This window comes from Emydura macquarii, unplaced genomic scaffold, assembly GCF_026122565.2.
Source record: "Emydura macquarii macquarii isolate MOO-44397 ecotype Brisbane River unplaced genomic scaffold, CSIRO-AGI_Emac_v2 contig_2636, whole genome shotgun sequence".
Classification (NCBI taxonomy): Eukaryota; Metazoa; Chordata; order Testudines; family Chelidae; genus Emydura; species Emydura macquarii.
Window position 1 is genome coordinate 33,901,261 of NW_027132773.1, and position 24,560 is coordinate 33,925,820.

The 24,560-nt window shown below is 42.5% G+C and overlaps 1 protein-coding gene across 2 annotated transcripts in view; it reads right to left on the bottom strand.

Annotated features, from left to right (window-relative positions):
* GRAMD4 (GRAM domain containing 4) overlaps nt 1-24,560 on the bottom strand; it is a 147,626-nt gene that overhangs the window by 84,337 nt on the left and 38,729 nt on the right. Inside the window, exons 2-3 of one of the 2 annotated variants that reach the window (XM_067564397.1) lie at nt 23,079-23,289; nt 12,585-12,647 (exon numbers count right to left, since the gene is read on the bottom strand). In XM_067564397.1, the coding sequence (XP_067420498.1) occupies nt 12,585-12,647; nt 23,079-23,289 (274 nt within the window). The remainder of the gene's footprint in view (nt 1-12,584; nt 12,648-23,078; nt 23,290-24,560) is intronic. The other variant, XM_067564398.1, reaches the window with a different exon arrangement.

Here is a 24,560-nt window from a genome sequence, read left to right on the forward strand (position 1 = left end):
TCGATTTAAAAAAATTAATCACGATTAATCGCAGTTTTAATCACACTATTAAACAATATAGAATACTAATCTAAATGTATAATAAATATTTTGGATGTTTTTCCACATTTTCAAGCATACTGATTTAAATTACAACACAGAATATAAAGTGTACAGTGCTCATTTATATTCTTTATTACAAATATTTGCACTATAAAAAACAAAACACTATTTTTCAATTCACCTCATACAAGTACTGTAGTGCAATCTCTATTGTGAAAGTGCAATTTACAAAAGTAGATTTTTTTTTTTGTTACATAACTGCACTCAAAACAAAACAATGTAAATGTTTAGAGCCTACAAGTACACTCAGTCCTACTTCTTGTTCAGCCAACTGCTAAGACAAACAAGTTGGTTTACATTTATGGGAGATAATGCTGCCCGCTTCGTATTTACAATTTCACCTGAAAGTGAGGTCAGGCATTCTCATGGCACTGTTGTAGCCAGCATTGCAAGGTTTACATGCCAGATATGCTAAACATTCATATGCCCCTTCATGCTTCGGCTACCATTCCAGAGGACATGCTTCCATGTTGATGACAGTCGTTAAAAAAATCATGTGTTTTATTAAATTTGTGACTGAATTCCTTGGGTGAAAATTGTATGTCTCCTGCTCAGTGGTTTTACCTGCATTCTACCATAGATCTCATACTATGGCAGTCTCAGATGACGACCCAGCAAATGCTGTTTGATTTAAAAACACTTCCACTGCAGATTTGACAAAATGCAAAAAAAAAGGTAACAATGTAAGATTTCTAAAAATAGTTGCAACACTTGACCCAAGGTTTAAGAATCTGAAGTGCCTTAAAAAATCTGAGATGGACAAGGTGTGGAACATGGTGTCAGAAGTCTTAAAAGAGCAACACTCCGATGCAAAACTACAAAACCCAAACCACCAAAAAAGAAAATCAACCTTTTGTTGATGGCATCTGATTCAGATGGTGAAAATAAACATGTGTCAGCCCGCACTGCTTTGGATCATTATCAAGTAGAACCCATCACCTGCATGTCTCCTCTGGAACAGTGGCCAAAGCATGAAGAGGCATACAAATGGCTACTATATCTGGCACATAAATACCTTGCAACACTGGCTATAACAGTGTCATGTGAATGCCTGTTCTCATTTTCAGGCGACATTGTGAACAAGAAGCAGGAAGCATTATCTCCTGTAAATGTAAACAAACTTGTTTGTTTTAGCGATTGGCTGAACAAGAAGTAGGACTGAGTGGACTTGTAGGCTCTAAAGTTTTACATTGTTTTGTTTTTGAGTGCAATTATTTTTTTACATTATTCTACATTTGTAAGTTTGACTTTCATGATCAAGAGATTGCACCACAGTACTTGTGAGGTGAACTGAAATACTATTTCTTATTTCTTTTTTACAGTGCAAATATTTGTAATCAAAACTAAATATAAAATGAACACTGAACACTGTGTAGTTTTGAAATTGAAATAAATATTTTTGAAAATGTAGAAAACATCCAAAAATATTTAAATAAATGGTATTCTATTGTTTAACAGCACAATTGATCGCACAATTAATTGCAACGTTTTTTTAATCGCACGAGTAATTGCTTTACAGGCCTAATTTACAACAATTTGAATGTTTAAAGAACAATTATAAGTATTTAGTTTTTAAAATGTTCTTTTGTACCCCATCCAATGGTTTTAAAAGCAGCTTAGTGATTTATTCATAACATACAAAGTATGCACATTATTTCCCACTGTTAGGAATGATTTACACTTTTTAATTAAGTATCCTGTCAACATACCTGTGACACAGAAGCCCACTGGTGCCAACTAGCAAAAAAGGTTCACTGTTCTCTACAATCAAGTCCTATCTCAAACCTGAAATTCTCTACAACTAATAGACTGTTTCATGGTATTTATCTACAAAGGGTAGCTTGTAAAGTCATTACTGAAAGCTTGTAACTTATCAATACACATAATTATTGTGAGATGTGTGTACAGATAACGTTTAAGGAATAATGTAACTATACTAAAAATTATACCCTTATGGTCTTGGGTCAGTAATCCAGGGAATCATGTCTCAGTGATGATCCTTTCAAGCAGGAGGGAATTGTCACCCCTTCCTGGCTAGCTGATTATGTAATGTATCGGTCAATTGACTACCCTTGCCCCATCCTAGAAAAGACTGTTACTCATCTTGCAACTGTCCTTCAAGATGTGTTGCTCATGTCCATTCCAGGTGTATGTGCGCCCCTGTGCAGTTACTGGAATTTTTTTCCCTTTAGCAGTATCTGTAGGGCTGGCTCCGGCACCCCCTGGAGTCCTGTGCACATACTGGGGTATATTAGGCACCGCCGGCCCTATGCCCCCTCAGTTCCTTCTTGTCATCAACTCTGACAGCAGGGATGGGAGCAGACTATGGAATGGACATGAGCAACACATCTCGAACAACAGTTACAAGGTGAGTAACCACCTTTTCTTCTTCAAGTGCTTGCTCATATCAATTACATTCTAGGTGACTCACAAGCAGTACCTTGGAAGTGGGTTTGGAGTTCACCGATGAGCTATTTGCAGCACCGCTCTGCTAAAGCTGGCATCGTCCCATGCCTGTTGAACAATGGCGTAGTGGGACGCAAAGGTGACCACCGATGACCATAGAGCAGCTTTGCATATGTCTTGAATGGGCACTTGTGCCAGGAATGCTGCAGAAGAGGCCTGTGCTATGGTTGAATGGGCTGTGATGCTTCCTGGAAGAGGAACCTTCGCCTGCTCGTAGCAGAACCTAATGCAGGAGGTTATCCAAGAGGAGATCCACTGAGTAGAGACAGATAGGCCCTTCATTCTGTCAACTATCGCCATGAAAAGCTGTGTGGACTTATGGAAAGGCTTTGTCCTTTCAATGTAAAACGCCAGAGCTCTTTGCAATGTCCAGCATGTGCCATCTCCGCTCTTCCTTCGAAACATGTGGCTGCAAGAAAGAAGACAAGTAGGAAGATATCCTGGTTGAAATGAAATTGGGACACTACCTTGGGCAAAAAGGCTGAATGGGGCCTCAGCTGGACCTCGTCCTTACAAAAGACTGTGTAAGGCAGCTCTGAGGTATGTGCCCTAATTTCAGATACCTTCCTAGCCGAGGTAATGGCAACTAGAAAGACCATCTTCCATGACCACAACAAGAGGGGATGGGTTGCCAAGGACTCAAACGTTGGCCCCGTGAGCCTGGAGAGGACCAAATTCGGATCCCAGGGAGGTAATGGATCCCTAACCTGGGGGTAGTCTCTCTCTATACTCTTCAGGAACCTAGCCGCCATGGCCTGGGGGAAAATGACCATGGCCTGACCTCCCTTGAATCGGTGGGTGCAAGGCTGAAATAGCTGTTAGATGCACCTTCAACAAGGCAGTAGCCAGGCCCTGAAGGACCCAGCAGGTAAGTCCAACACCATCTGAACTGATGCCTGATGGGGCACAACTCCCTGGGATGCGGCCCAGCATGTAAACCTCTTCCATTTGGCTAGATATGATGCCCTGGTGGAAAGTTTCCTGCTGATCATTAGTATCGTCTACACCTGAGATGAACAAGCCTGCTCCTCTGGGCTCAGCCACTCAGCCTCCATGCTGAAAGTTCAGATCCAGGTGCAGGAATCGTTCCTGGTCCAGGGAAAGGAGGTTGTGCAACTTCGGGCGGAGTAGGGGTGGGGACAACCAACAGCTCCAGTAGCATTGTGAACCAATGTTGCCAGGGCCATGCGAGTGCTTTAAGGATGACATTCGCCTTGTCTCTCGATTTTTAACAGGACTCTGTGAATCAGTGGAACAAGTGGGAAGGCATACATCAGCTGCCCTGACCATGGAAGGAGAAAAGCATCTGATGGTGCTCCTTCATCGAGCCCGCAAACGGAGCAAATGTGGCAGCACTTCCTGTTAACTTAGAGACAAAGAGGTCCACTTGGGGAAACCTCCACTTCTGGAAGATCATGTCGGCTATTGTCGGGTGGAGCGACCATTCGTGGCAGGGTAAGAAGGACCTGCTGAGGTGGTCCACTGTGGCATTCTTGATACCCAAGAGGTGTGAAGCAACAAGGTGAACATCATGACCTACTGCTAGATCCCACATACACACTGCCTCCTGACACAGGTCTGGGCAGCTTCCCTCCTGCCTGTTGATATAATACATCCCGGCAGTGTTGTCCGTCAGGACCTGGGCTATCTTCCCTCTCAAGTAAGGAAGGAACACCTCGCATGCCAAACAAACCGCCCAGAGCTCCCTGATATTTATGTGCAACCTGCAGTCCTCCTTTGACCAGGTTCCTTGGGTACTGTGACTGGAGCTGATATGCGCCCCGCACCCCAGATCCAAAGCGTCCGATACGAGGGTAACCCAGGGGACTAGATCTGCAAAGGGCATCCCTTCCATCACCAACCGGGGGCCTAACCACCAACTCAGGGATGCTAGGACTTGACCAGGCACAGTGACCACCCTGTCCAAGTGACCACCCACTCCTTCATGAACTGGCAGGGCGACCGGGGCCAGTGCCGCCACTACCAGCACATCGAAGAGGTTGTCCAATGTCTCCTTAAGTTCCTCTGCTTCCAACCCCAAGTTTTAGGTCACCCCTTTAAGATCTTGGTGGGCTCAGAAGTCATCTGGGGAGCTGATGGCCCCGTTGTGACAGCCTCATCTGGGGATGAGGACAATGATTGCCCTGGCGCAGAAGGTGGTGGTGTCTCTTGTTACTGCAGGGGGGACCGCTGTAAATGTCCCTTCCAGCGGGTCCGACTCAGTCTCCGAAGCGAAACTGTAAATCTCTACTGGGGGCGCTGGGGCTGTGGATTGTTTCCCCGATCAGCTGAAGGAATAAGATCCTGGGGCCATCGGGAACCCCCAGGGATTCTAGTATGGCCATTGAGCCGGCCATTGACCCTGACGCCAAATAGGAGTGGTTGGACAGAGACCTTGCTTCTGAACCCCAGGTCAATGGTGTTGACCAGAATGGCTAGCTGAGGCTCTGTCCTCTCCCAAGGAACAGGACTCACTTCCCGACGACCAGTGATGGGCTGTGCTTGACCCCTTTCCCACAGGGCAGTGCCATGGAGAGTGGGAGCGGTGTCTGGCCTCCCGAGCCCCCTGGTGCTCCAACGAACGCCGCTTCGATGACGGGGCGCGTGATGTCAGCAACCGGTGGTATCGCTCCCTGGTGTCCATGCCAGAGAAGGTCTCCGGTGGGAAGAGAAGCAGGATCGACGCTGCATCGCAAGTGAGTGTCTTGGTGTCAGGGATCAATGATGGCACCAATTATCCCTGGGCAAGCGTCCAGACATCGCTGACCAGGTCCTGCATCGTGAATGCACAGGCAAACTCGTCGATGCCAGGGATCACAATCGGTGCCGACTCCCCGAGGGTGAACATCTGCTAGACCCGGAGTGGGATCAGTGCCATCCTGCCGAGTGTGAGGCCTTCGGTGCTAGTGACCGAAGTGGTGCTGAGCCGACGCCACTGAGCGCCTCTGGTATCGGCACTCTGTCTCCGGTGATCTTCCTGGTGACCGGGAATGCATCCTCAGGGATCAGTGCCTCAAAGGAAGAGGCTTTTCCCGCAGTGACTTGGCTCGTGGGGAGGCACATCAGGGCTCCGGAGAGCAATGCAGCCATTGGGGGGGGAGAGGGGAGAGTCCCATTGGGGCTTTTCCTTCGACGCTGGTGCCTTCTCTTTTGTCAGCTCCATCTGGGGTATAGGTGTTGGGGGCAAGGACAGGGCCTTCAAGTCCCTTGTCACTTAAAATGCCTCTGGCATTGACGGCACCACAAGCTGCAGAGGCCCTCTTCTGCTCCCTGGAGTCGGAGGTGGCTATCTCGGAGGGCTCAGGGCCCTAGGCGCCGAGCTCTGCTCCTGTTGAGTCTGCTCGGTCTGCTGGACCTAAGGTGGTCCTGCGCTCAACCCCACGTCCTTGGTCTTCTTTGGCACAGGGAAGCGATCCTTCTCCGATCATCATTTCTTCTGCTTCTTCTTCAACGGTAAAGACGACGACCAGTACCGTGCTGGAGGGACACGCTGCTCAGCACCAACAGAGAGCAGGACAGCTCAGAGGCTGTCTTAGGTAGCCTCCATCAGTAAGGCCTTTAGACACACTTCTCGCTCCTTCTGTGTCCGTGGTCTGAATGCCTTACAGATTCAGCACTTGTCCTTCCTGTGTGACTCCCCCAGAAACTTCAGGCAACTGTCATGGGGGTCGCTAAGCAGGAAGGGTTTGCCACAAGGCTTGAAACCTGGAGAGCGGGGCATGCCCCACTGCTGGGCGGAGATTCCTAAGGGGACTAAACCTTAACTACTGAGCTACCTACAACTACTGACTAACAAAACACATTAACTACTCAATTAACAATTACTTAAGGGAACACTTAAACACAAAAATCTAAGAGGCACTTGCAGTTGCAAGCAAAATGCAGTTCCAGTAACCGTCAGTGGAGGAAAGAAGGAACTGAAGGGCGCCTAATATACCGTGGCATGTGCGTGGGATTCCAGGGGGTGCCAGAACCAGCCCTATGGATACTACTAAAGGGAAAAAAATTCCGGTAACCATGCATGAAGGTGCACACGCACCTAGAATAGAGTCGACATGAGCAAGCACTCAAAGAAGAACAGTCAATGGAAAACCAACTGTAAACAATCAAAGCCACTTGAAGGTAAAAAGAAACATAACAGACGGGATCGCCCTGTCTCTGAAGAGAGACAAAAGACTGATTCAGTATATGAGAGGGAAGAGAAAGAGCCTCTGCATCCATTCACTGAAGAGACATTTTGTTGAGCAGGTGTTTTTCATGAAATGTGATTCTCAGTTTCCCTGAGAACCATAACGGTACCATTTTATTACACGTACATGTTTTCTTAAACTAGAGTTATACAGATGCAGAACTTGAATCTCACACTGATGAACTGTGATATAACAGATTCTATTCTGACATGGTTTCAAACCTGGGTTGATAAAAATCGATTTATAAAAAACAAAACAGGATTTTATTTTTAGTTCAATTAAATAAAAGGTTTATTATTTAAAAAATAAACCTAAAATTAAATTAGAAATTGACAACCTATGTTAAGGCCTAAACTTACTGTAATCTATTAAAATAATTTATACACAAAAAATATTAAACAGTACATGTTTTCTGCCAAGTTTTAAAGAAAGTCAGACAACTGAGCTGGTGGAAGTCACTCACTAAGTACTAGAGCTTACGAAAGCCCTAAACCAGATTTTGACAGCAGTAACCTCTTCTGCAGGTTCAGAGAGACTATTTTCTTCAATTCAGTTAATTAAACAGTTCAGTTCGATGATTACTTCATTCAAAGTTAAGAAACCTCACCTGGAAGTTTAAAAAGTAGGCAAGCTTGTTTTCCTCTTCCAATTTATCCATTAAAACTAGGTGTAAAAGGATCAGATTTACTAGTTCTAAGCTCTTGAAAGATATGGTTACCAGAAACCATCAGTTCAGTACACTAAACTACAGATAACGCTTCCTTTATTTAGTAAATCAATTAGTTTTAAATGCAAAAAAAATTTCCTTATGTATCCAAGAACTTTAAGGTAGCTTTTATTCAATTAGAAAAATAAAAGTAAATTGTTGTTTTTAAGCATTAACTGATTTTAAGTATTACTAGAGCTTGACACAAGTCTTAAGTAAAATATCAATCCAGTAAATAAGAAATGCATCATTCACCATTTTCTAATAAAAATGTAAAAATTAAAAACCTCAATAAATGTAAGTTAAGTTATTTAAGCAACTGTAGATGTGTGCAGATACCGTGTAGCCTCCTGGCTAGCCAAAAGAAGCTCCGAATTTAGATTAAAAGCTACATTTATTTTTAAAATGTTTTAATTCTTACTAACCAATGAGAATCGACATATCTTTCAGAAAATAACTATACAGTACAAAGGCAAAACATGATTAAAATCTATGATTTACAAATCAAATGCTTGCTGATTTAAATCATGATTAAAATTGGTGATTTAAAATCACTGATTTAAATCAATCCACCCTCTTTCAAATCATTGTTGAAAACTAGCTTATTGGCTAACTCTGTAAGGTGAATGCGACAAGTAATTAGCATCCCCACATCTCAGTTTCCTCATCTGTAAAGCTGGGTCATCTAGTACATAGTTTCTCAACCTGTGGTACGCGTACTCCTGCGGGTATGCAAGAGACAGGCAGGGGATACCCAGGGAAAAACAGAGTGAAGGGGAGGCAGCTGGCAGTTGCCGACTACTTGGGAAGCCAGCTCCCAAGTGGGAGCCTGGTGGCACCCTCCTATGTCTCTTGAGCTGGGCGGCAGCCACCTGCGCCCCGGCTCCGAGCGGAGGGACAGCCTTCAGTGCCCCAGCTTGAAGATGGGCAGCAGCTGCCTCCCCATATCCCTGGGTCCCAGCCAGAATGGAAGCCTCCTCTGTCCCAGCTGGGTGGCAGTCACCCATCTCCTGGGCTGACAGCCAGGCGGCAGCCGCCTACAACTTGCCCAGGTGGCAGCTCCCCTCCCTGGCTCAAAGCCCAGTGTCCAGAAAACTTGTCAATTTCACTGCTCTAGCTGAACAGTGAAATTGACAACTATGACAGCCCCAGATTTTACCAGTTACCCTCCTTCCCTATCTCTCCCTCACCCCTTCCTCCTCTCAAATCTATGGCAAAAAATTTGGTGCAGCGTTTTATATTCCCCAGCATTGGCATGCTGCTCAAAGCCTCCTAGCTTTGGCCAACATCACCTCTAGCCCAGGTACATACTTGAGTTGTGCACCCCTGGTGTAAAGGTGATAATTCTACACCCACTAGATCTGACATCTGTCATATCACAGCCTTATATACTCAGCCCCTTTTTCCAACATATGGCTCATATCAGTCTGTAAATACAAAATCCCGTGGAAAATTGAGTGTTGGGGTACTTATTAAAATTTTCAGAAGTTAGGGGGTACTTGCTACTTAAAAGATTGAGAAACACTGTTCTAGTACACTTACAAAGCTGTTGCAAAGCTTCATTTGCTGTTATTTGTAGAACATTTGAAGAAACTCAGGCCTGGTCTACACTTAAGACTTAGGTCAACATAGCTACCGTGCTCAGTGGTGTGAAAAAGCCACACCCCAGCCATGCCAACCTAACATCCTGGGGTAAATGCAGCGAGGTTGACGAAAGCATTCAACCTAGCTACTGTTGCCTGGGGAGGTGGCATTACTACAGTGACATCTGTAACCCCCCACTATAGATAAAAAGACAGATGATGCAGAACTGCTAATCATGAACAGCACCATTACCTATGTTCCCCAAAATACACTTTGTAAACAGTCAGGAAGGAAAGCTGTTGCACAGAGGTGTACATTTAACTGTTAGGCAATACATTATTCTATACAGTGCACAACTATTCCCTTTTGGCCTCATATAGTATAAAATAGGACAGGTGGTCTATGAGACCACCCAAAGGTAAGCATTAACATGCTATTTTTTCCCTTGTTGCTGGCAAGTCAGTCACTTCAGCTATAAGTTATGCAGTTGGCATCAAGCACTTACAAGTGACAGATTCTCAACTCCCAACGTAGAAGAGATAATACAGAGTTGTTTAAGAAACTTTGCCACAGCATGTCACATCTCAAACTGCATAGGATGCCATATTGAGCAGAAATATTCACTGGCCAGCAGAACCATATCAGGAAATCTCTAAGGACACTGCTTTCAATGAGCTACAACCCAGTCTCCACCTCTTCAATCTCTCTACCAAAGTCAATTCCACATGATTCCAGACGCCACCACGGAATTACATTTTCTTAGTTTAAAAACAAGTAAATCTCAGAACAGGATTAATATCAAATATGTAATACATCCCCAAATGCCTGGGGGTGACCAGGAAGGGGGAAGCAAAGCTACTAGTAATTCAGAATACAAAGGAGTTGGCAAGGTTTGCCAGTGAGGCTAAACACAGGAAACGAGCTCACTTAGAAAGGAAGTGGAGGAGGGAAGTAGAACTTTTGTGATGTGCAGAGAAAGCCTGGAAAGATTTCCACAAAGAATAGTTTTCTGCTAATTTCTCACATTAGCAGCAGTTCAGTTCCTCTAGCCTGGACAAAACTAGGACTAGTTGATACGATACTGACCACAAAGTATTCCTGTATATAGAGTTGTAGGGAGCATCAAGTTAGTTAACATTCTAACACAATTAGATTTTGTAGTGAAGAAAAGATCTAAGACTCTATGACAAAACTGGACAACTAGTGAAATGACATCATCACAAGAGACAAGAGAGTGAAGGCTGAACAACGGAAGTGGGGGAGGGGAAGGAGGATGGTGACACCCTTACCTCAAATCACCATCAAAGTTCTGTGGTTTCAGCAGGAACTCGCCAACTCAGGAATTAAAGGTTAGTGTGTATAAAAGCATCTGCAGTTTGGACCTTCACAGTAAATATCATCTCTCAGCTTCAGTCTGTATTCAAATTCAAACTGCAAACTCCTCAGACTAAAAACTCTGTCTTCTGCTTGTTAAGTATGGAGGATATTTACACCACTCAGTCACAAAGCCAGTTTACAGCATGAGCATGATAGTTGGCAATCCATTGCATTAAAAATATCAGAAGCAATAGACTGTTTAAGGGCAACAGCTTTACTCAAAGCTATATTCCTCCAATGTCTCATTTTTTACTCATTCACATCTAACATCCAAAGCCTCTTATTTAAAGAAAAGATAAAAGACATATCAAGATGTTGGCCAGTATCGTCACTGACCAGTGCACCTCATTCCAATCCTGGGCTTTATCTATTGTACAACAGTGCCTCTTATTTATTATAAATATATCTTAATATGGTGGATATTGTGCACTGTTGGTGAAGGAGGGTGACTTTAGTTGTAATTTGCCTGGCTTGATGGTTTAGTTTATGGTAAATGGCACAGCTCAGGCATGTGGCGTTTTTTCTTGGCATGTACTTTTGCACTATGTCAAACATGCCTGCAGTATATGATACACTTTTTAGGAAGCATAAATCTAAAGGACTTAAAAATACAGAAAGTTCAGTTCAATCAAAATACTATATGCAAAAATGAGCATCTGGACATCTGAGTCTGCAGCTGCTATCTAAGCACTTAGCCAAGGAGAACGAAGAAAATCACAGACAAAAAGGACTGGTTTGGGATAAGAAGATAGTGTCAGGTGGGGCTTACCAAATGGCACTGTAAACTAATCTACTTACACATAGAACAAGTATCTCCTTAGATACTGACACGAAGTCAATCTCCCATTTCCAAGGCAACAGCATGTGAGAGGACTGAGGTGGCCACATATCAATACTACATGTCGTTTCAAGGTAAATTATTTGGCCACCAAAAGAGTGGCCTTATTTATAAAGGGAGTCAAGTACTGTCCAGGACGTCTGACTGGAAGGATAGTGTGTCTGGGACAAAGGGCTCTGGGGATGAGGTGTTAAAACAAGAGAAAAGTTAAAGGAAGTGTGTAAATTGGTAAAACTCTCTGGATAAATACTCAGAATTCTGAATTATTTCCAGAGTATGAAGAGCACCAAAAAGTTAAAACTGAGGATCCACTTGCATGCCATACAACCCAATATCTAATACTATTCTAGTTTAGATATTAAATACTACAAGATATTTTACAGAAATAGTAGCATTCATACGGTGCTTTGCATCTTCAGAGCACCGTAGAAATAATTTGGTGACACTAATTTTAAAGATTCGATTTAAATCGACAAAAGTAAGGAAATGCCAAAATGATGCTGAGCAACTAATTTTTAGCACATCTTGTACATTACAATAACTCAGTCAGATTTAATCCTAGGAGTCAGGTAGGGGGGTAGCTGGTAAGTAACACTACTTACTTACTTTCATGGTAGGTGTTTTCAGATAACATGCAAGAGAGTATCCAGTTAAAGACAAAGTACCAGCATTAATTTGCTGTCCTCACTTTGTCAGTTTAATGCAGGCCCTTAAGTTTTGCACAGAACCTTGGTTTTTCCAAGAGACTATACAAACTAACAACAAACCAACTATCCACAATTCCTTTGCACACAAATATTAATGAATCCAATTAAATAGCACTTAGCTCCGTAAAATGTTCTCCATCCTTTGGACACAAAGAGCTTTACAAAGGTGAATAAGAATTACCATCTTACTTCATAGTTAGGAAAAGCTAAGGGACAGAAGTCAAGACACTGACCAAGGTCACAGCAAGTAATTGGCAGAGCTGAGGAATAAAAAGCAAGTCTGCTGTTACCAGTCCAAAGCCCTAGCCACTAGAACATGTTGCATCTTAACAAACCAATCAGCAACAGCAATGATTTAATGCATTTTAATACAGCCCAATGCAAAGTTATATTGTGCATATAGGAATAGGGAATGCATGCCATACCTACAGAACGAGAAACTGTATCTTGGAAAGCAGTGACAAATGATTTAGGGCAAATGATTAATTGTGATTGTGATGTGATTAAGGCAAATGATTTAGGACAAAACAACATGAGTCAGAGTATGAGACAGCAAAAAGGACTAATATGAATGACCCTTGGATATATAAACAGGGGAGTAGTGAAGTATTTACCTCCATGTACAGCATTAGTAAGACAGATACTGGAATACTGCATACAGTTCCGGTGTCCACTTCCTAAAAAGGATGTTGAAACATAAGAGTGCAGAGAAGAGCCACAAAAATTATTCAAGGGCTGGAGAAAATACCTTATATTGAGAAATGTAAAGAGCTCAATCTATTCAGCTTATAAAAAAGATGACAGAGGTAACTGGGCTACAACTGGACCGATTTAAATTAGTGATATTTATCATCACTTGTATTTAAATAACTGATTTGAATCTATTTTCCTAAAGACAGGTTGATTCTCACTGATTGGTATCCATTATAACAGGGGTTGGTAACCTGTGGCATGTGTGCCAAAGGTGGCACGCATGATGATTTTGAGCAGCATATTGCACCGTTCCCGGTCCGAAGCAGGGCCACATGGCGGCAGCTCCCCCTTCCAGCCCCGCCCCTCTCCCAAGTGGGCCAGGACCCGGCAGTGCCCTACTGGCCAGAGACATGCCACTCCTGGCCCCAAGCAGGGCCGCGTAGCGGCCGCTCCTCCCTTCTGGGGACCCTGGGCGTGCAGAGGCCAGGCAGCCTTCCCCCCTCTCACTTCCACTCCCCACCATCCCTGCAGCAGGAGAGGGAAATGGGGAGAGCAGAAAATGGCCCGCAGACACACACACACCCCGCCGCCGGCACTGCTGCCAAACACCCAGTAAGTCACTGGCCAGGGCACTGGGCCCACAGCACGTGGGAGAGGGGCGGGGGAGAGACTTGGCACGCTCCTTCCCAAAGATTGCCAACCCCTGCATTATAACATGTTCATTTGCAACTAAATATAGCCTTCATACTAAATTTGATACTTATTATTAACCAGGGGCATACGCTGTATCTACACATTTATTTAAGCACTTATACACCTTGCAACACATATATTTAGATTCTTAAGTTTTACTTTTATCACCATTTCTTATTTATCTGATGATGAATTTTTTATTTTTATTACAAAGCTGAATTTGAACGGAAATTGGAATTCAATTAAAAATGCACAGAAACAGCATTTTACAATTATTTTTCATTAGTTAAAACTACTTTAAATATGCTGGATACATAAGTAAAGTTTATCAAAACATATTTTGCATTTAAAACTGATTAAGCAAAGGAAGTATTATCTGCAGTCAATGCATTGATCCTATTATGTCTGGTCACCATATCATTTGAGATTTTACATCTTCACACCTTATTTTTATTTATGATTAGAAGAGAAAACAAGTTTCCTTCTTTTTCAACCACCTATTTGAATGAACTAGTCTTTGAAATGACCTGAATGAAATTAAGAAAATATTTTCTTTTCACTTACAGAAGATGCTACTTCTGTAAAAAGCTGGTGTAGCACTTCAAATTCTGGTTCCAAGTATTTAGCCAGTGATTTCTACCAGTTCAGTGGTCAGGCTTTCTTTAAAACTTTGCCAGTAAACTTTAACTTCTTGAATATAATTTTTATTACAATTAAACTCTTTTAATAGATTATAGTAAGTTTAGACCTTAAAATAAGTTGTCATTTCAAATTTAATTTTAAATTGGTTTACTTTTTAAAAGATTTTTAATAATTTTTTTAATTGATTTTTAATCCACCCTGATTGCAGTGTACAAGTATTTTCACAGGAAGAAAATACTGGGTACTAAAGGGCTCTTTAACTTAGCAGTGAAAGACAAATTGAAATTAGAAATAAAGACAAAAAATTAACAGAGAAGATGATTTACCAATTGAACATACTACCAAGAGAAGTGGTGGACTGTCTCTTGAGGTCTTTAAATCAACACAGCATGCATTTCTGGAAGATGTGCTTATCCAGACTCATATAATTGGGCTCAATACAGGGACAACAGGTAAAATCTAATGGCCTGGGATGTACAAGCAGTCAGACTAGATGATCTAATAGACTCATAGACTCTAAGGTCAGAATGGACCAATATGATCATCTAGTCTGACCTCTTGCACAACGCAGGCCACAGAACCTCACTCACCCATTCCTGTAATAGACCCCTGACGTATGACTGAGTTATTCAAGTCCTCAAATCATGGTTTAAAGACTTTAAGGTACAGAAAATCCATCAGCAAGAGAGCTGTGCCCCATGCTACAGAGGAAGGCGAAAAATCCCCAAAGCCTTTGTCAATCTGCCCTGGGGGAAAATTCCTTCCCGACCCTAAATATGGTGATCAGTTAAACCCTGAGCATGTGGACAAGAATCACCAGCCAGACACCCAAAAAAGAATTCTCTGTAATAACTTAGAATCCACCCCATCTAACATCCTTTCACAGGCTATTGGCATATCTACCACCAGAAGTCAAAGATCACAGTCAATTGCCAAACTAGGCTGTTCCATCATACCATCCCCTCCATAAATTTATCAAGCCCAGTTTTGAAGCCAGGTAGGTTTTTTGCCCCCACTGCTCCCCTTGGAAAGCTATTCCAGAACTTCACTCCTCTGATAGTTAGAAACTTGCATCTAATTTCAAGTCTAAACTTCCTGATGGCCAGTTTATATCCATTAGTTCTTGTGTCCACATTGGCGCTGAACTTAAATAATTCCCCTCTCTCCCTGGTATTTATCCCTCTGATGTATTTACAGAAAGCAATCATATCTCCGCTCAGCCTTCTTTTGGTTAGGCTAAACAAGCCAAGCTCTGAGTCTCTTCTCTTAAGGCAGGTTTTCCATTCCGTGGATTGTCCTATTAGCCTCTCTCTGCACCTGTTCCAGTTTGAATTCATCTTTCTTAAACATGGGAGACGAGAACGGCACACAGTATTCCAAACGAGGTCTCACCAGCCCCTTGTATAATGGTACTAACACCTCCCTATTTCTATTGGAAAAACCTCGCCTGATGCATCCAAGGACCACATTAGCTTTTTTCACAGCCACATCACATTGGAGGCTCATAGTCATCCTGTGATCAACCAATACGCCCAGGTCCTTCTCCTCTTCCGTCACTTCCAACTGACGCGTCCCCAGTTTATAGCAAAAATTCTTATTAGTCCCTGAATGCATGATCTTGCACTTTCCACTATTAAATTTCATTCTATTTCTATTATTCCAGTTTACAAGGTCATCCAGATCTTCCTGTATGATATCCCGATCCTTCTCTGTAATAGCAATACCGCCTAACTTTGTCATGGGCACATTATTAGCACATTCCCACTTTTTGTGCCAAGATCAGCAATAAAAAGTTTAAATAAGATTAGACCCAAGACTGATCCCTGAGGAACTCCACTAGTAACCACCCTCCAGCCTGAGAGTTCACCTTTCAGTATGACCCTTGTAGTCTCCCCTTTAACCAGTTCCTTATCCACCTTTCAATTTTCATATTAATCCCCATCTCTTTTAATGTAACTAATAATTCCTCATGTGGAACCATAACAAATGCCTTTCTGAAATCTAGGTAAATTAGATCTATTGCATTCCCTTTATCCAAAAAATCTTATCTTCTCAAAAAAAGGAGATCAGGTTGGTCTGGCACGATCTACCTTTTGTAAAACCATGTTGTATTTTGTCCCAATTACCATTAACCTCGGTGTCCTTAACTACTTTCTCTTTCAAAAATTTTTCAAAGACCTTGCATACTACTGAGGTCAAATTAACAGGCCTGTAGTTACCTGGATTGCTTTTTTCCCCTTTCTTAAAAATCAAAATGTCAGCAATTATCCAGTCATAGGGTACAGCCCCTGAGTTTACAGATTCATTACAAATCCATAGAATCATAGAATATTAGAGTTGGAAGGGACCTCAGGAGGTCATCTAGTCCAACCCCCTGCTCAAAGCAGGACTAACCTCTGCTATATCATCCCAACCAGGGCTTTGTCAAGCCGCAGCTTAAAAACCTCTAAGGATGGAGATTCCACCACCTCCCTAGGTAACCCATTCCAGTGCTTCACCACCCTCCTAGTAAAAAACTTTTTCCTAATGTCCAACCTAGACCTCCCTCCCTGCAACTTGAGACCGTTGCTCCTTGTTCTGTCATCTGCCACCACCGAGAACAGCCTAGCCCCATCCTCCCTAGAACCCCCTTTCAGGTAGTTAAAGGCCGCTATCAAATCCCCCTCACTCTTCTCTTTTGCAGACTAAACAAGCCCAGTTCCCTCAGCCTCTCCTCATAAGTCCTGTGCTCCAGCCCCCTAATCATTTTTGTTGCCCTCCGCTGGACTCTCCTTGCTAATCCTTGCTAATGGGCTTGCAATTTCAGGTGCTAGTTCCTTTAATAGTCTTGGATGGAGATTATCCGTTCCCCCCCCCGATTTAGTCCCATTAAACTGTTTGAGTTTGGCTTCTGCCTCGGATGTAGTAATTTCTACCTCCATATCCTCATTCCCATTAGCCACCCTACCACTATCCCCAAGTTCAAAATTGGTCTCCTTAAAAACGGAGGCAAAGTATTTGTTTAGATATTCAACCATGCCTAGATTATCCTTAATCTCCACCCCATCCTCAATGGTTAGTGGTCCCATTTCTTCCTTCTTTGTTTTCTTCCTATTTATATGGCTATAGACCCTTTTACTATTGGTTTTAATTCCCTTTCCAAGGTCCAATTCTACTTGGCTTTTGGCCTTTCTCACTTTATCCCCACATGTTCTGACCTCCAAGAGGTAGCTTTCCCTGCTGATCCCTCCCATCTTCCACTCCTTATAGGCTTTCTACTTTCTCTTAATCACCTGTCTGAGATGCTTGTTCATCCAGCTTAGTCTACAAGTCTTGCCTATGAATTTTTTCCCCTTCCTTGGGATGCAGGCTTCCGATAATTCCTGCAACTTTGTCTTGAAGTAATTCCAAGCCTCCTCTGCCTTTAGATCCATGAGTTCTTCAGTCCAGTCCACTTCCCCAACTAATTCCCTTAATTTTTAAGTTAGCCCTTTTGAAGTCAAAGACCCTAGTCACAGATCTGTTTTTGTTTATCCTTCCATTTCATTTGAATTGAATTAGCTCATGTTCACTCGAACCAAGTTTGTCCCCTACAACCAGTTCTTCTATGAGGTTCTCACTACTCACCAATACCAAATCTGAAATGGCATCTCCTCTTGTTGGTTCAGTAACTATTTGGTGATTTTTACCCAAACTCCATCTTATCAATTCCATCACTTTTAATTTCTTTACAGTCTACCTCATCATTGATATATAATGCTACTGCACCACCTTTGCCTTTATATCTGTCTTTCCTAAACAGCACATACCCTTCAATACTTGTACACCAGTCGTGACTACTATTCCACCATGTTTCTGTTATCCCTATAATATCTGGTTTCACTTCCTCTACCAGTAGCTCTAGCACCTCCATTTTGTTACCCAGGCTCCTCACATTGGTGTACAAACATCTTAAGTTTTGCTGTTTAGCTTCGCACATGTTCCTTACCTGATTTGGCACAGTCATTCTATTGCCAATATCTCCATTAGACTGGTATCTACACTATCCTTCCTCTTAATGTCCATTCTGCTCCCCACTGCTGTGCCCTTTCTCACTTTATTTTCCTCCCTCTCAATGCTAAAATCAGGCATGGAGATTACCCAGGCATCTCCCAACCATCTCCCCCAGTTCCCTAGTTTAAAGCTCTCAATCAGTTCTGCCAGGCTCCATCGTAGAAGTGCATTTCCCTCCCTATTCAGTCGAAGGCCATCCCAAGAGAACAGTCCTCTGTCCATGAATGCCTCCCAGTGACCATACATCCCAAAGCCCTCCTTATAGCACCACTGCCTGAGCCATCTGTTGATCATCAGAATCTTGTCACATCTTTGTTGTCCTCCTCTAGCGACAGGCAGAATCCCACTAAAGATCACCTGAGCCTCTATTTCCTTAAGAGTCTTCCCCAGTCTGGCACAGTCTCCTTTGATACGTTCCAGCAAGAATATAGATATATCATTTGTACCCACATGAAGGACAATCAGGATTTTTTCCCACTCCTGTTAGGATCCTCTTCGGCCTCAGGTCCACATCCCGTAACTTAGCAACCAGCAGACAGCACACCCTTCTGAGCTCTGGTTACAGGCCTGTTTTTTCTTCTCAGCAGGGAGTCCCCAATCATGTAGACCTGCCTTTTCCTGGTAACGGTGCAATTCTCCAGCCTATCCCGTTCTTTCTGGCTACAAACCATCTCATCTACTATTCTCCTTTGCAATCCTCTGCAACCGTTCCTGTATTCTCCTGGGGCTCTTATTTGGTGGTATTGGCTCATCCATTCTTCATATAGGACTAACTGCTCTTCTCTACTTCCTTGCCCTCCCACCTTCAGCAACTACCTGCTGTGTCCCTTCTTCATTTTCCAACTCTGAAAACCTGTTTTCTGAGCTTTATTTCTCCTTCAATAGCCTGTCTTTTCCTCTGCCGGGTTCTCAGTCACATGCTTCCACTGGCCTCTTTCCTCACCCAGCATTCTCCCCTCAGAGTTCGTTGGTCCTGCTTCCATCTGTAGATCTGGGTTTTTCCCTTCAGCCTCCTCATTCCTTTGCTCCATCATCTGCTCGAACCCCCTTCTGGACTCAGAGTTTTCACCTGCATCTCCAACCCTAATTATATAAGAAAATATAGTCCTCTCTACAAACAGCTTGAGTCAAGTTTTAGTCCAAAATATCTTAAAACACATGAGTTGCTGTGCAACTGATGGCTCAAGGGATTTTAGTGGGCCTGGAGTTTTTCACTTCTGGGGCCCCATCTTTTCAACATTTACAAGTAAGTAGTCCGAACTGAAGCAAGTACTCACAGTAGAGGGAATTATGCTCTGTCATTTACAGGACTGAGCACTAGGTCACTGGTTGAAACCCAACATAGGTAAGTAGTGACTGAAAGTCACCATCTAACAATGATTTAGTGGGCTGCGTAGAGATAATTGGTGGCCTTAGTCCAGTTCGTAGTGGGCAAGTGTCCACATCACAAAGCCTGCCCTAAATTGGCTTTCTTGTTGGCAAATTCACAAGGCAAGAACCGAAAGGAAGAGACTGAACTCCCTTTTGCTCCATTCCATTCATGTTCATGGCACAATACAGAGGTGACACTGCCTATGCTGCACCAATTTTATAGTTTTATAGACAAGATGCAATAATCTACAAAGCCATCAATTTGATCTCATACAAACACAAAAATGAGTGTTAAAAAGGAAATTAAGACGCAGAGCAACAGTCCCCTCAGCAAGTTATTTATCTAAGAGAACTGCCAGTTAGCCCTTTTAACTATACTGCATTTGATACACTGTGGAACTGCCACTATTGGCAAGAAGAGTTCATTTATACATTAAGGGATGGAAATGTGGGGCCCAAAGCATTGCCAAGTACTCCCTGGAGTATGTGCTCAGACTAATTTCATAAGAAATCAAACTTGTACTCCATTTTTCTCAGTTCTGCTTGGCTGAAACAGCATGGGTGATGGCCTAGAACAGTTTTGCACTCTGTCTTGTCTTTTGATGCCGTCAAGGGAAGCATCAAAAGCAGGAAAAAATATACAGGAAAGTGAAGAAATTAAGACTAAGACCTGGTCTACACTAGAGAGTTAGGTTGATCCAGCCACATGGCTCAGTGCTGTGAAAAATTCATATTCCTGACAGATGTAGTTAAGCTGATCTACTCCCTAGTGTAGACAACACTAAGTTGATGGGAGAATTCTTCCATCAACCTAGCTATTACCTCTTGGAGAGGTGGATTTACTACAGCGATGGAAGAACCCCTTCCGACACTGTAATGTCTACATTGCACTGTACATTATCGCTGTTCCTGAAAATACCATGAGGAGAGCATATTGTACATTGTTTTACCTAGTTAGTAGCTCTCGGGGGTAGGGGTGGGGAATCCCATGATAGCGAGATCCTGAACCAAGCTATTCAGATTTACTTGAGTTTTGGGTACTGATTTAAAAAGATTCATGCAGATTCCAAACATTTAGCCTTAGAAAAAACACTAATCTTGGGACAGAAGTACTAATATTGCAATAACGTCTGAAGTTTTCGGGCATCAGATATCCACATTTGGTAACTAATCCCTTCAATTTACAGCCATTGTCCTTAAAAGCAGGCACCATTTCTCTCTTACGCATGTGCACACGCCACCATCAGCTAATAAGAGTTTTCATGGCAGAACCTACATTCTGATTAGTGGTTAGGTTTCCACCAGAATGATATCACCACTTATGCACAGCCCCTATCACTGTAGTATTGGTGTTTCAAACTAAATAATGTATTTACCCTGGACAACCCTATGAGATAGAGAATTATTTTATCCCCATTATACAGCCTGGTACCTTGAAGCACAAAGCTTTCTTTCCTCTCTGTTAAATCTGATTATTTGTCACCCATGACAAACACTACAGACATTCTCATCTTGCTCCAATATCACTGCCAGCTTAGGTGCAGTTCAGAATTCCATATTAGTCATTAGCAAGGCCAGAAACAAAAGGCTTTTATTTTTTAACCAGAAACTCTGCTAAACCCTAGAAGGAAAATCAGAGTAGCTTGCTTGCATTTATATAATCAGTCTGGAAAGAAACACTCTCTTGAATAGACCAAATACAGCAAAGTGCCATTTCTGAGAACATGGGGCTGCTGAACATAAGCACATACCAAACTGCTTTTCAGTCTAGAAAGTCTAATGGGAAGAGATATATTCTCAACTGTCTATGCAGAATGATGCAATTCCCTATATAGAAAGAAAGATATCCTTTCTGGTGAACTTTTCCTGCCCAAAGCAATCATAGCTAGTTAGCTGTTTATTTCCATGTAATTTAATGGGGCACACAGAATTAAATCCTTGCACAAAACTTTGGAAAAAAATCCATAGCCCAAATTCCTGTCTGAATTAATTGACATGCTCTGAAGAAATAGCATGACATCTGATAGGATCTGGTTACTTAAAAGTCAGGTAGTGTGTTGATTAATTCAACAGCTATTATATTTCATCAACATTGCATGAAAAATACAAAAATACGTGTGTCTTGCACTGATCAAGCTAACCTGGTTTAACAAATGGTTACCAGCAGCCTTTAAGTAAATGGGATAGAGTAGATATGACCACTGGACATGTAGGTGCAGCAAGAACTGGGTGTGTATGAGTTAGTACACCAATACTGAATTAGTGTCCTAGAAAGTACTTAGAGAGCACCATGCTACTTGAGATGTCAAATTTCAGATAAAACATAAGAACAAACAGTCCACAACTGGTCAATAAAGATAACACATCATATTTCTTACTAGAAGGGGGGTGAGTTCCAGGCCTGTAGCTGGGAGGGGTGGTCCCCCTCTGAGAAGGACTCTGAGGGGGAGCCAGACCCACCCTGGCTGGTAGAGCCCCAAAGGAAAACCCCTGACCGGAAGCAGGTGGGCGGGTCCAGGCCTTTAGAAGCCCTAGGGACACCACCTGACCGGAAGCAGGGGGGCAGAGCCACGCCTTTAAAACCCAGGCCTGCAAGCCCAGTCGAGAGAACGGCTGAGAGAGAAGGACGCTCTCCCCCTGATCTCCCAGCTAAGCCCAGGCCAGCGACCCGGTCTTACCCCGCTGCCTGGGAGCCGGCGGAGGGCCCACCTGAGCAGTACAGAGCCTGGGACCTGGAGAACCTACTGGCCCTGCCCGCAGCCTGGGGGCCAGAGGACCTGGAAGAACTTCCCTCTGTGGAGGAACCAATGGAGTTGCCAGAGCTACCACCTGTGCACGAGGACGGCCTTGTAGGACTACCACACCACCCGAAGGAGGCAGGTGCCGGTGGTTTCGGGGAGGAAGAAGCCCAGGGTCGGCCATAAGTTCGTGGCTGAGTCTGTCAGGCTCACCTCCAGCATTGCTGCCTGCTCACCTGTTTCTCAATAGACAGGGGTCTTTAAATGGTTTAGTCCTCTTTGATGCTAGGCTCGGGCCTGGGAAAAAGGCAGATGAGTATCTCCCAATTAACTGCCCCCTCCATTGTTCTGCTGGTGTTCTTTCTAGAGATATCTTACTGTGTCTAGGTTTCACTTGTTTTCCCCTAATATCTCCTGTGATTTAACTCCATGCAGTTAGAAAGAATAATATCAAGCAGGTAAATTAAGGGACATATAATATTCACAGAAATCTCCAACATTATGTTAGTTCGTTGAGGGCGTCTTGATTAACATTCTGCTGCCCCTAAAAATCCAAGTTGGTGTTGCTAAGTTTCACTGGCCATCCTTTCCTGTGCTAACTGCATTCACAAGTCTATCAAACCACAAAAGCCAGGGGAAGCAAGAGTAGACAGCATGACTAAAGAACCACCACATATTTAACTTTACACTTCCATGACATAGATAGCAGTGGACTATTAAAATAAATAGGCTTAAAGTCCACAAACAAAAAGAACTGAAATGTTCAAAAATATGAACATATTAAAAACTGTGAACCCTTTTATTTGCTTTCTTAATCCTGAATATTTCTTCAAAAAAAATAAAAACAAAAACAGGAGGGTAGCATTAACAGCTACCATGTTCCATTATTTCTTTTAGTCTGATAATAACTTTAAAAATATAGCCAGATTGAATACTTACAGGGTCTCTTAGTTCATCATTCTCTCTGAGTGACGTTCGAGGTATTTTCACTGGAATTTCATCTCCACATTCAGTGTCTGAAGCATTTGGAGACTCTGCTAAATCAAGGAACTCATCTCTCTTGTGACCTCTGAACCTTATTTTGTCTAACCTCTTTAGCATGTTCAGCACTGCTCTTTTCTGCTTTACCTTAACATGACGGTCGGAGTCCCTGCAAGAAACAAAAGAAAACGATATACCAAAGATTATTTTAAAAACACTTGCAGTATGCCCGAATACAGATAAACATTCTAATTACGATGAGTGCTTGTAATAATTTTTCAAGTGCTTTCTGGTTAAACAGTTATTTACAGAAGGAAAACTGTAATAAAGCTTAGCTTTCAAAGAAGTACTTATTTTCAAGTATGACAACAGGCAGAGCCTGTTTCTAATGGCTGATAATTGGTGGTGACCTTTCCCACCACGTAGTAACTTGCTTACGATGACCTGCAAAGGACTTGTTTGTTTTATTTGGACTTTCTGATTTTTTATTAAGTCTATTCGAGAGTGTGTGTATGAATTTACTCTCAGGACTTGCTGCCCCATCTAATCAAAAGATATACAACTGCACTGAATAGCCGAGATCAGATATGTAAAGAGACTTTCAAATCATAGCAAGAAATTAGTAGCTTTGAGGCCAGCACACTGCCAAAGTATTACTCACGGACTTGCATAGACAGATACTGCATAGGATTTACTGAAGAAATCTAAGACGACCAACTGAAATTGAAGAACTCACCAAAATTAAGAGTATTCAAGAGAAGCAGTGACCTACATTCACTCTGTGCGGGCAGTCATCAAATCCATCTAAAAAACCGCCACTGCTATCTGACCCATACAGAATTCTAGAGAAACAAAAAAGACTTTCTTGTTTTTTCAGGAGCAGGAGAAGGGTAAATGTCTCAACCATTATTTTTAAAAGAACACTTTCATGAAGAATTAGCACTGAAAAAAATGGAACTGAGAAAAATATATAACTAAGAGTTGGCTATAAATGGAATCGTTTGTATACCATATTAGCTTTTGCAGAATTTGTGAACTCAGTCTTCCATCAAAGACAGAGGTGTAAGTTAGTTACCATCCACAACATCCCTATAGCTAATGTCTTAATTTTTTAACCTGCATTTTAAAGTATAATATAAGATCTGAGGTTTAAATGCTTTGCCATTCCAGTTTGTATCCAGGCTAAACTTAAAATAAGAAAAATCCACCCATTACATACAAGGCATTTTCTTGGGGGAAGGGGTTGATTTTTGTAGGGGCTCAGTTTAATTCTTAACACAGATTCAATTGTTTGAGGCAGAAAAGCATTTGACATTTCAAAAGCTTCTTTTGAACAGGATGCAGCTTAACCTCACAAAGCTGAAGGAAAGTGTATTTGCTGTTTATCAAGAGACTGGAGCAGAGCAGACTTGCTGGCCCACTCCTCTTTATATCATACAG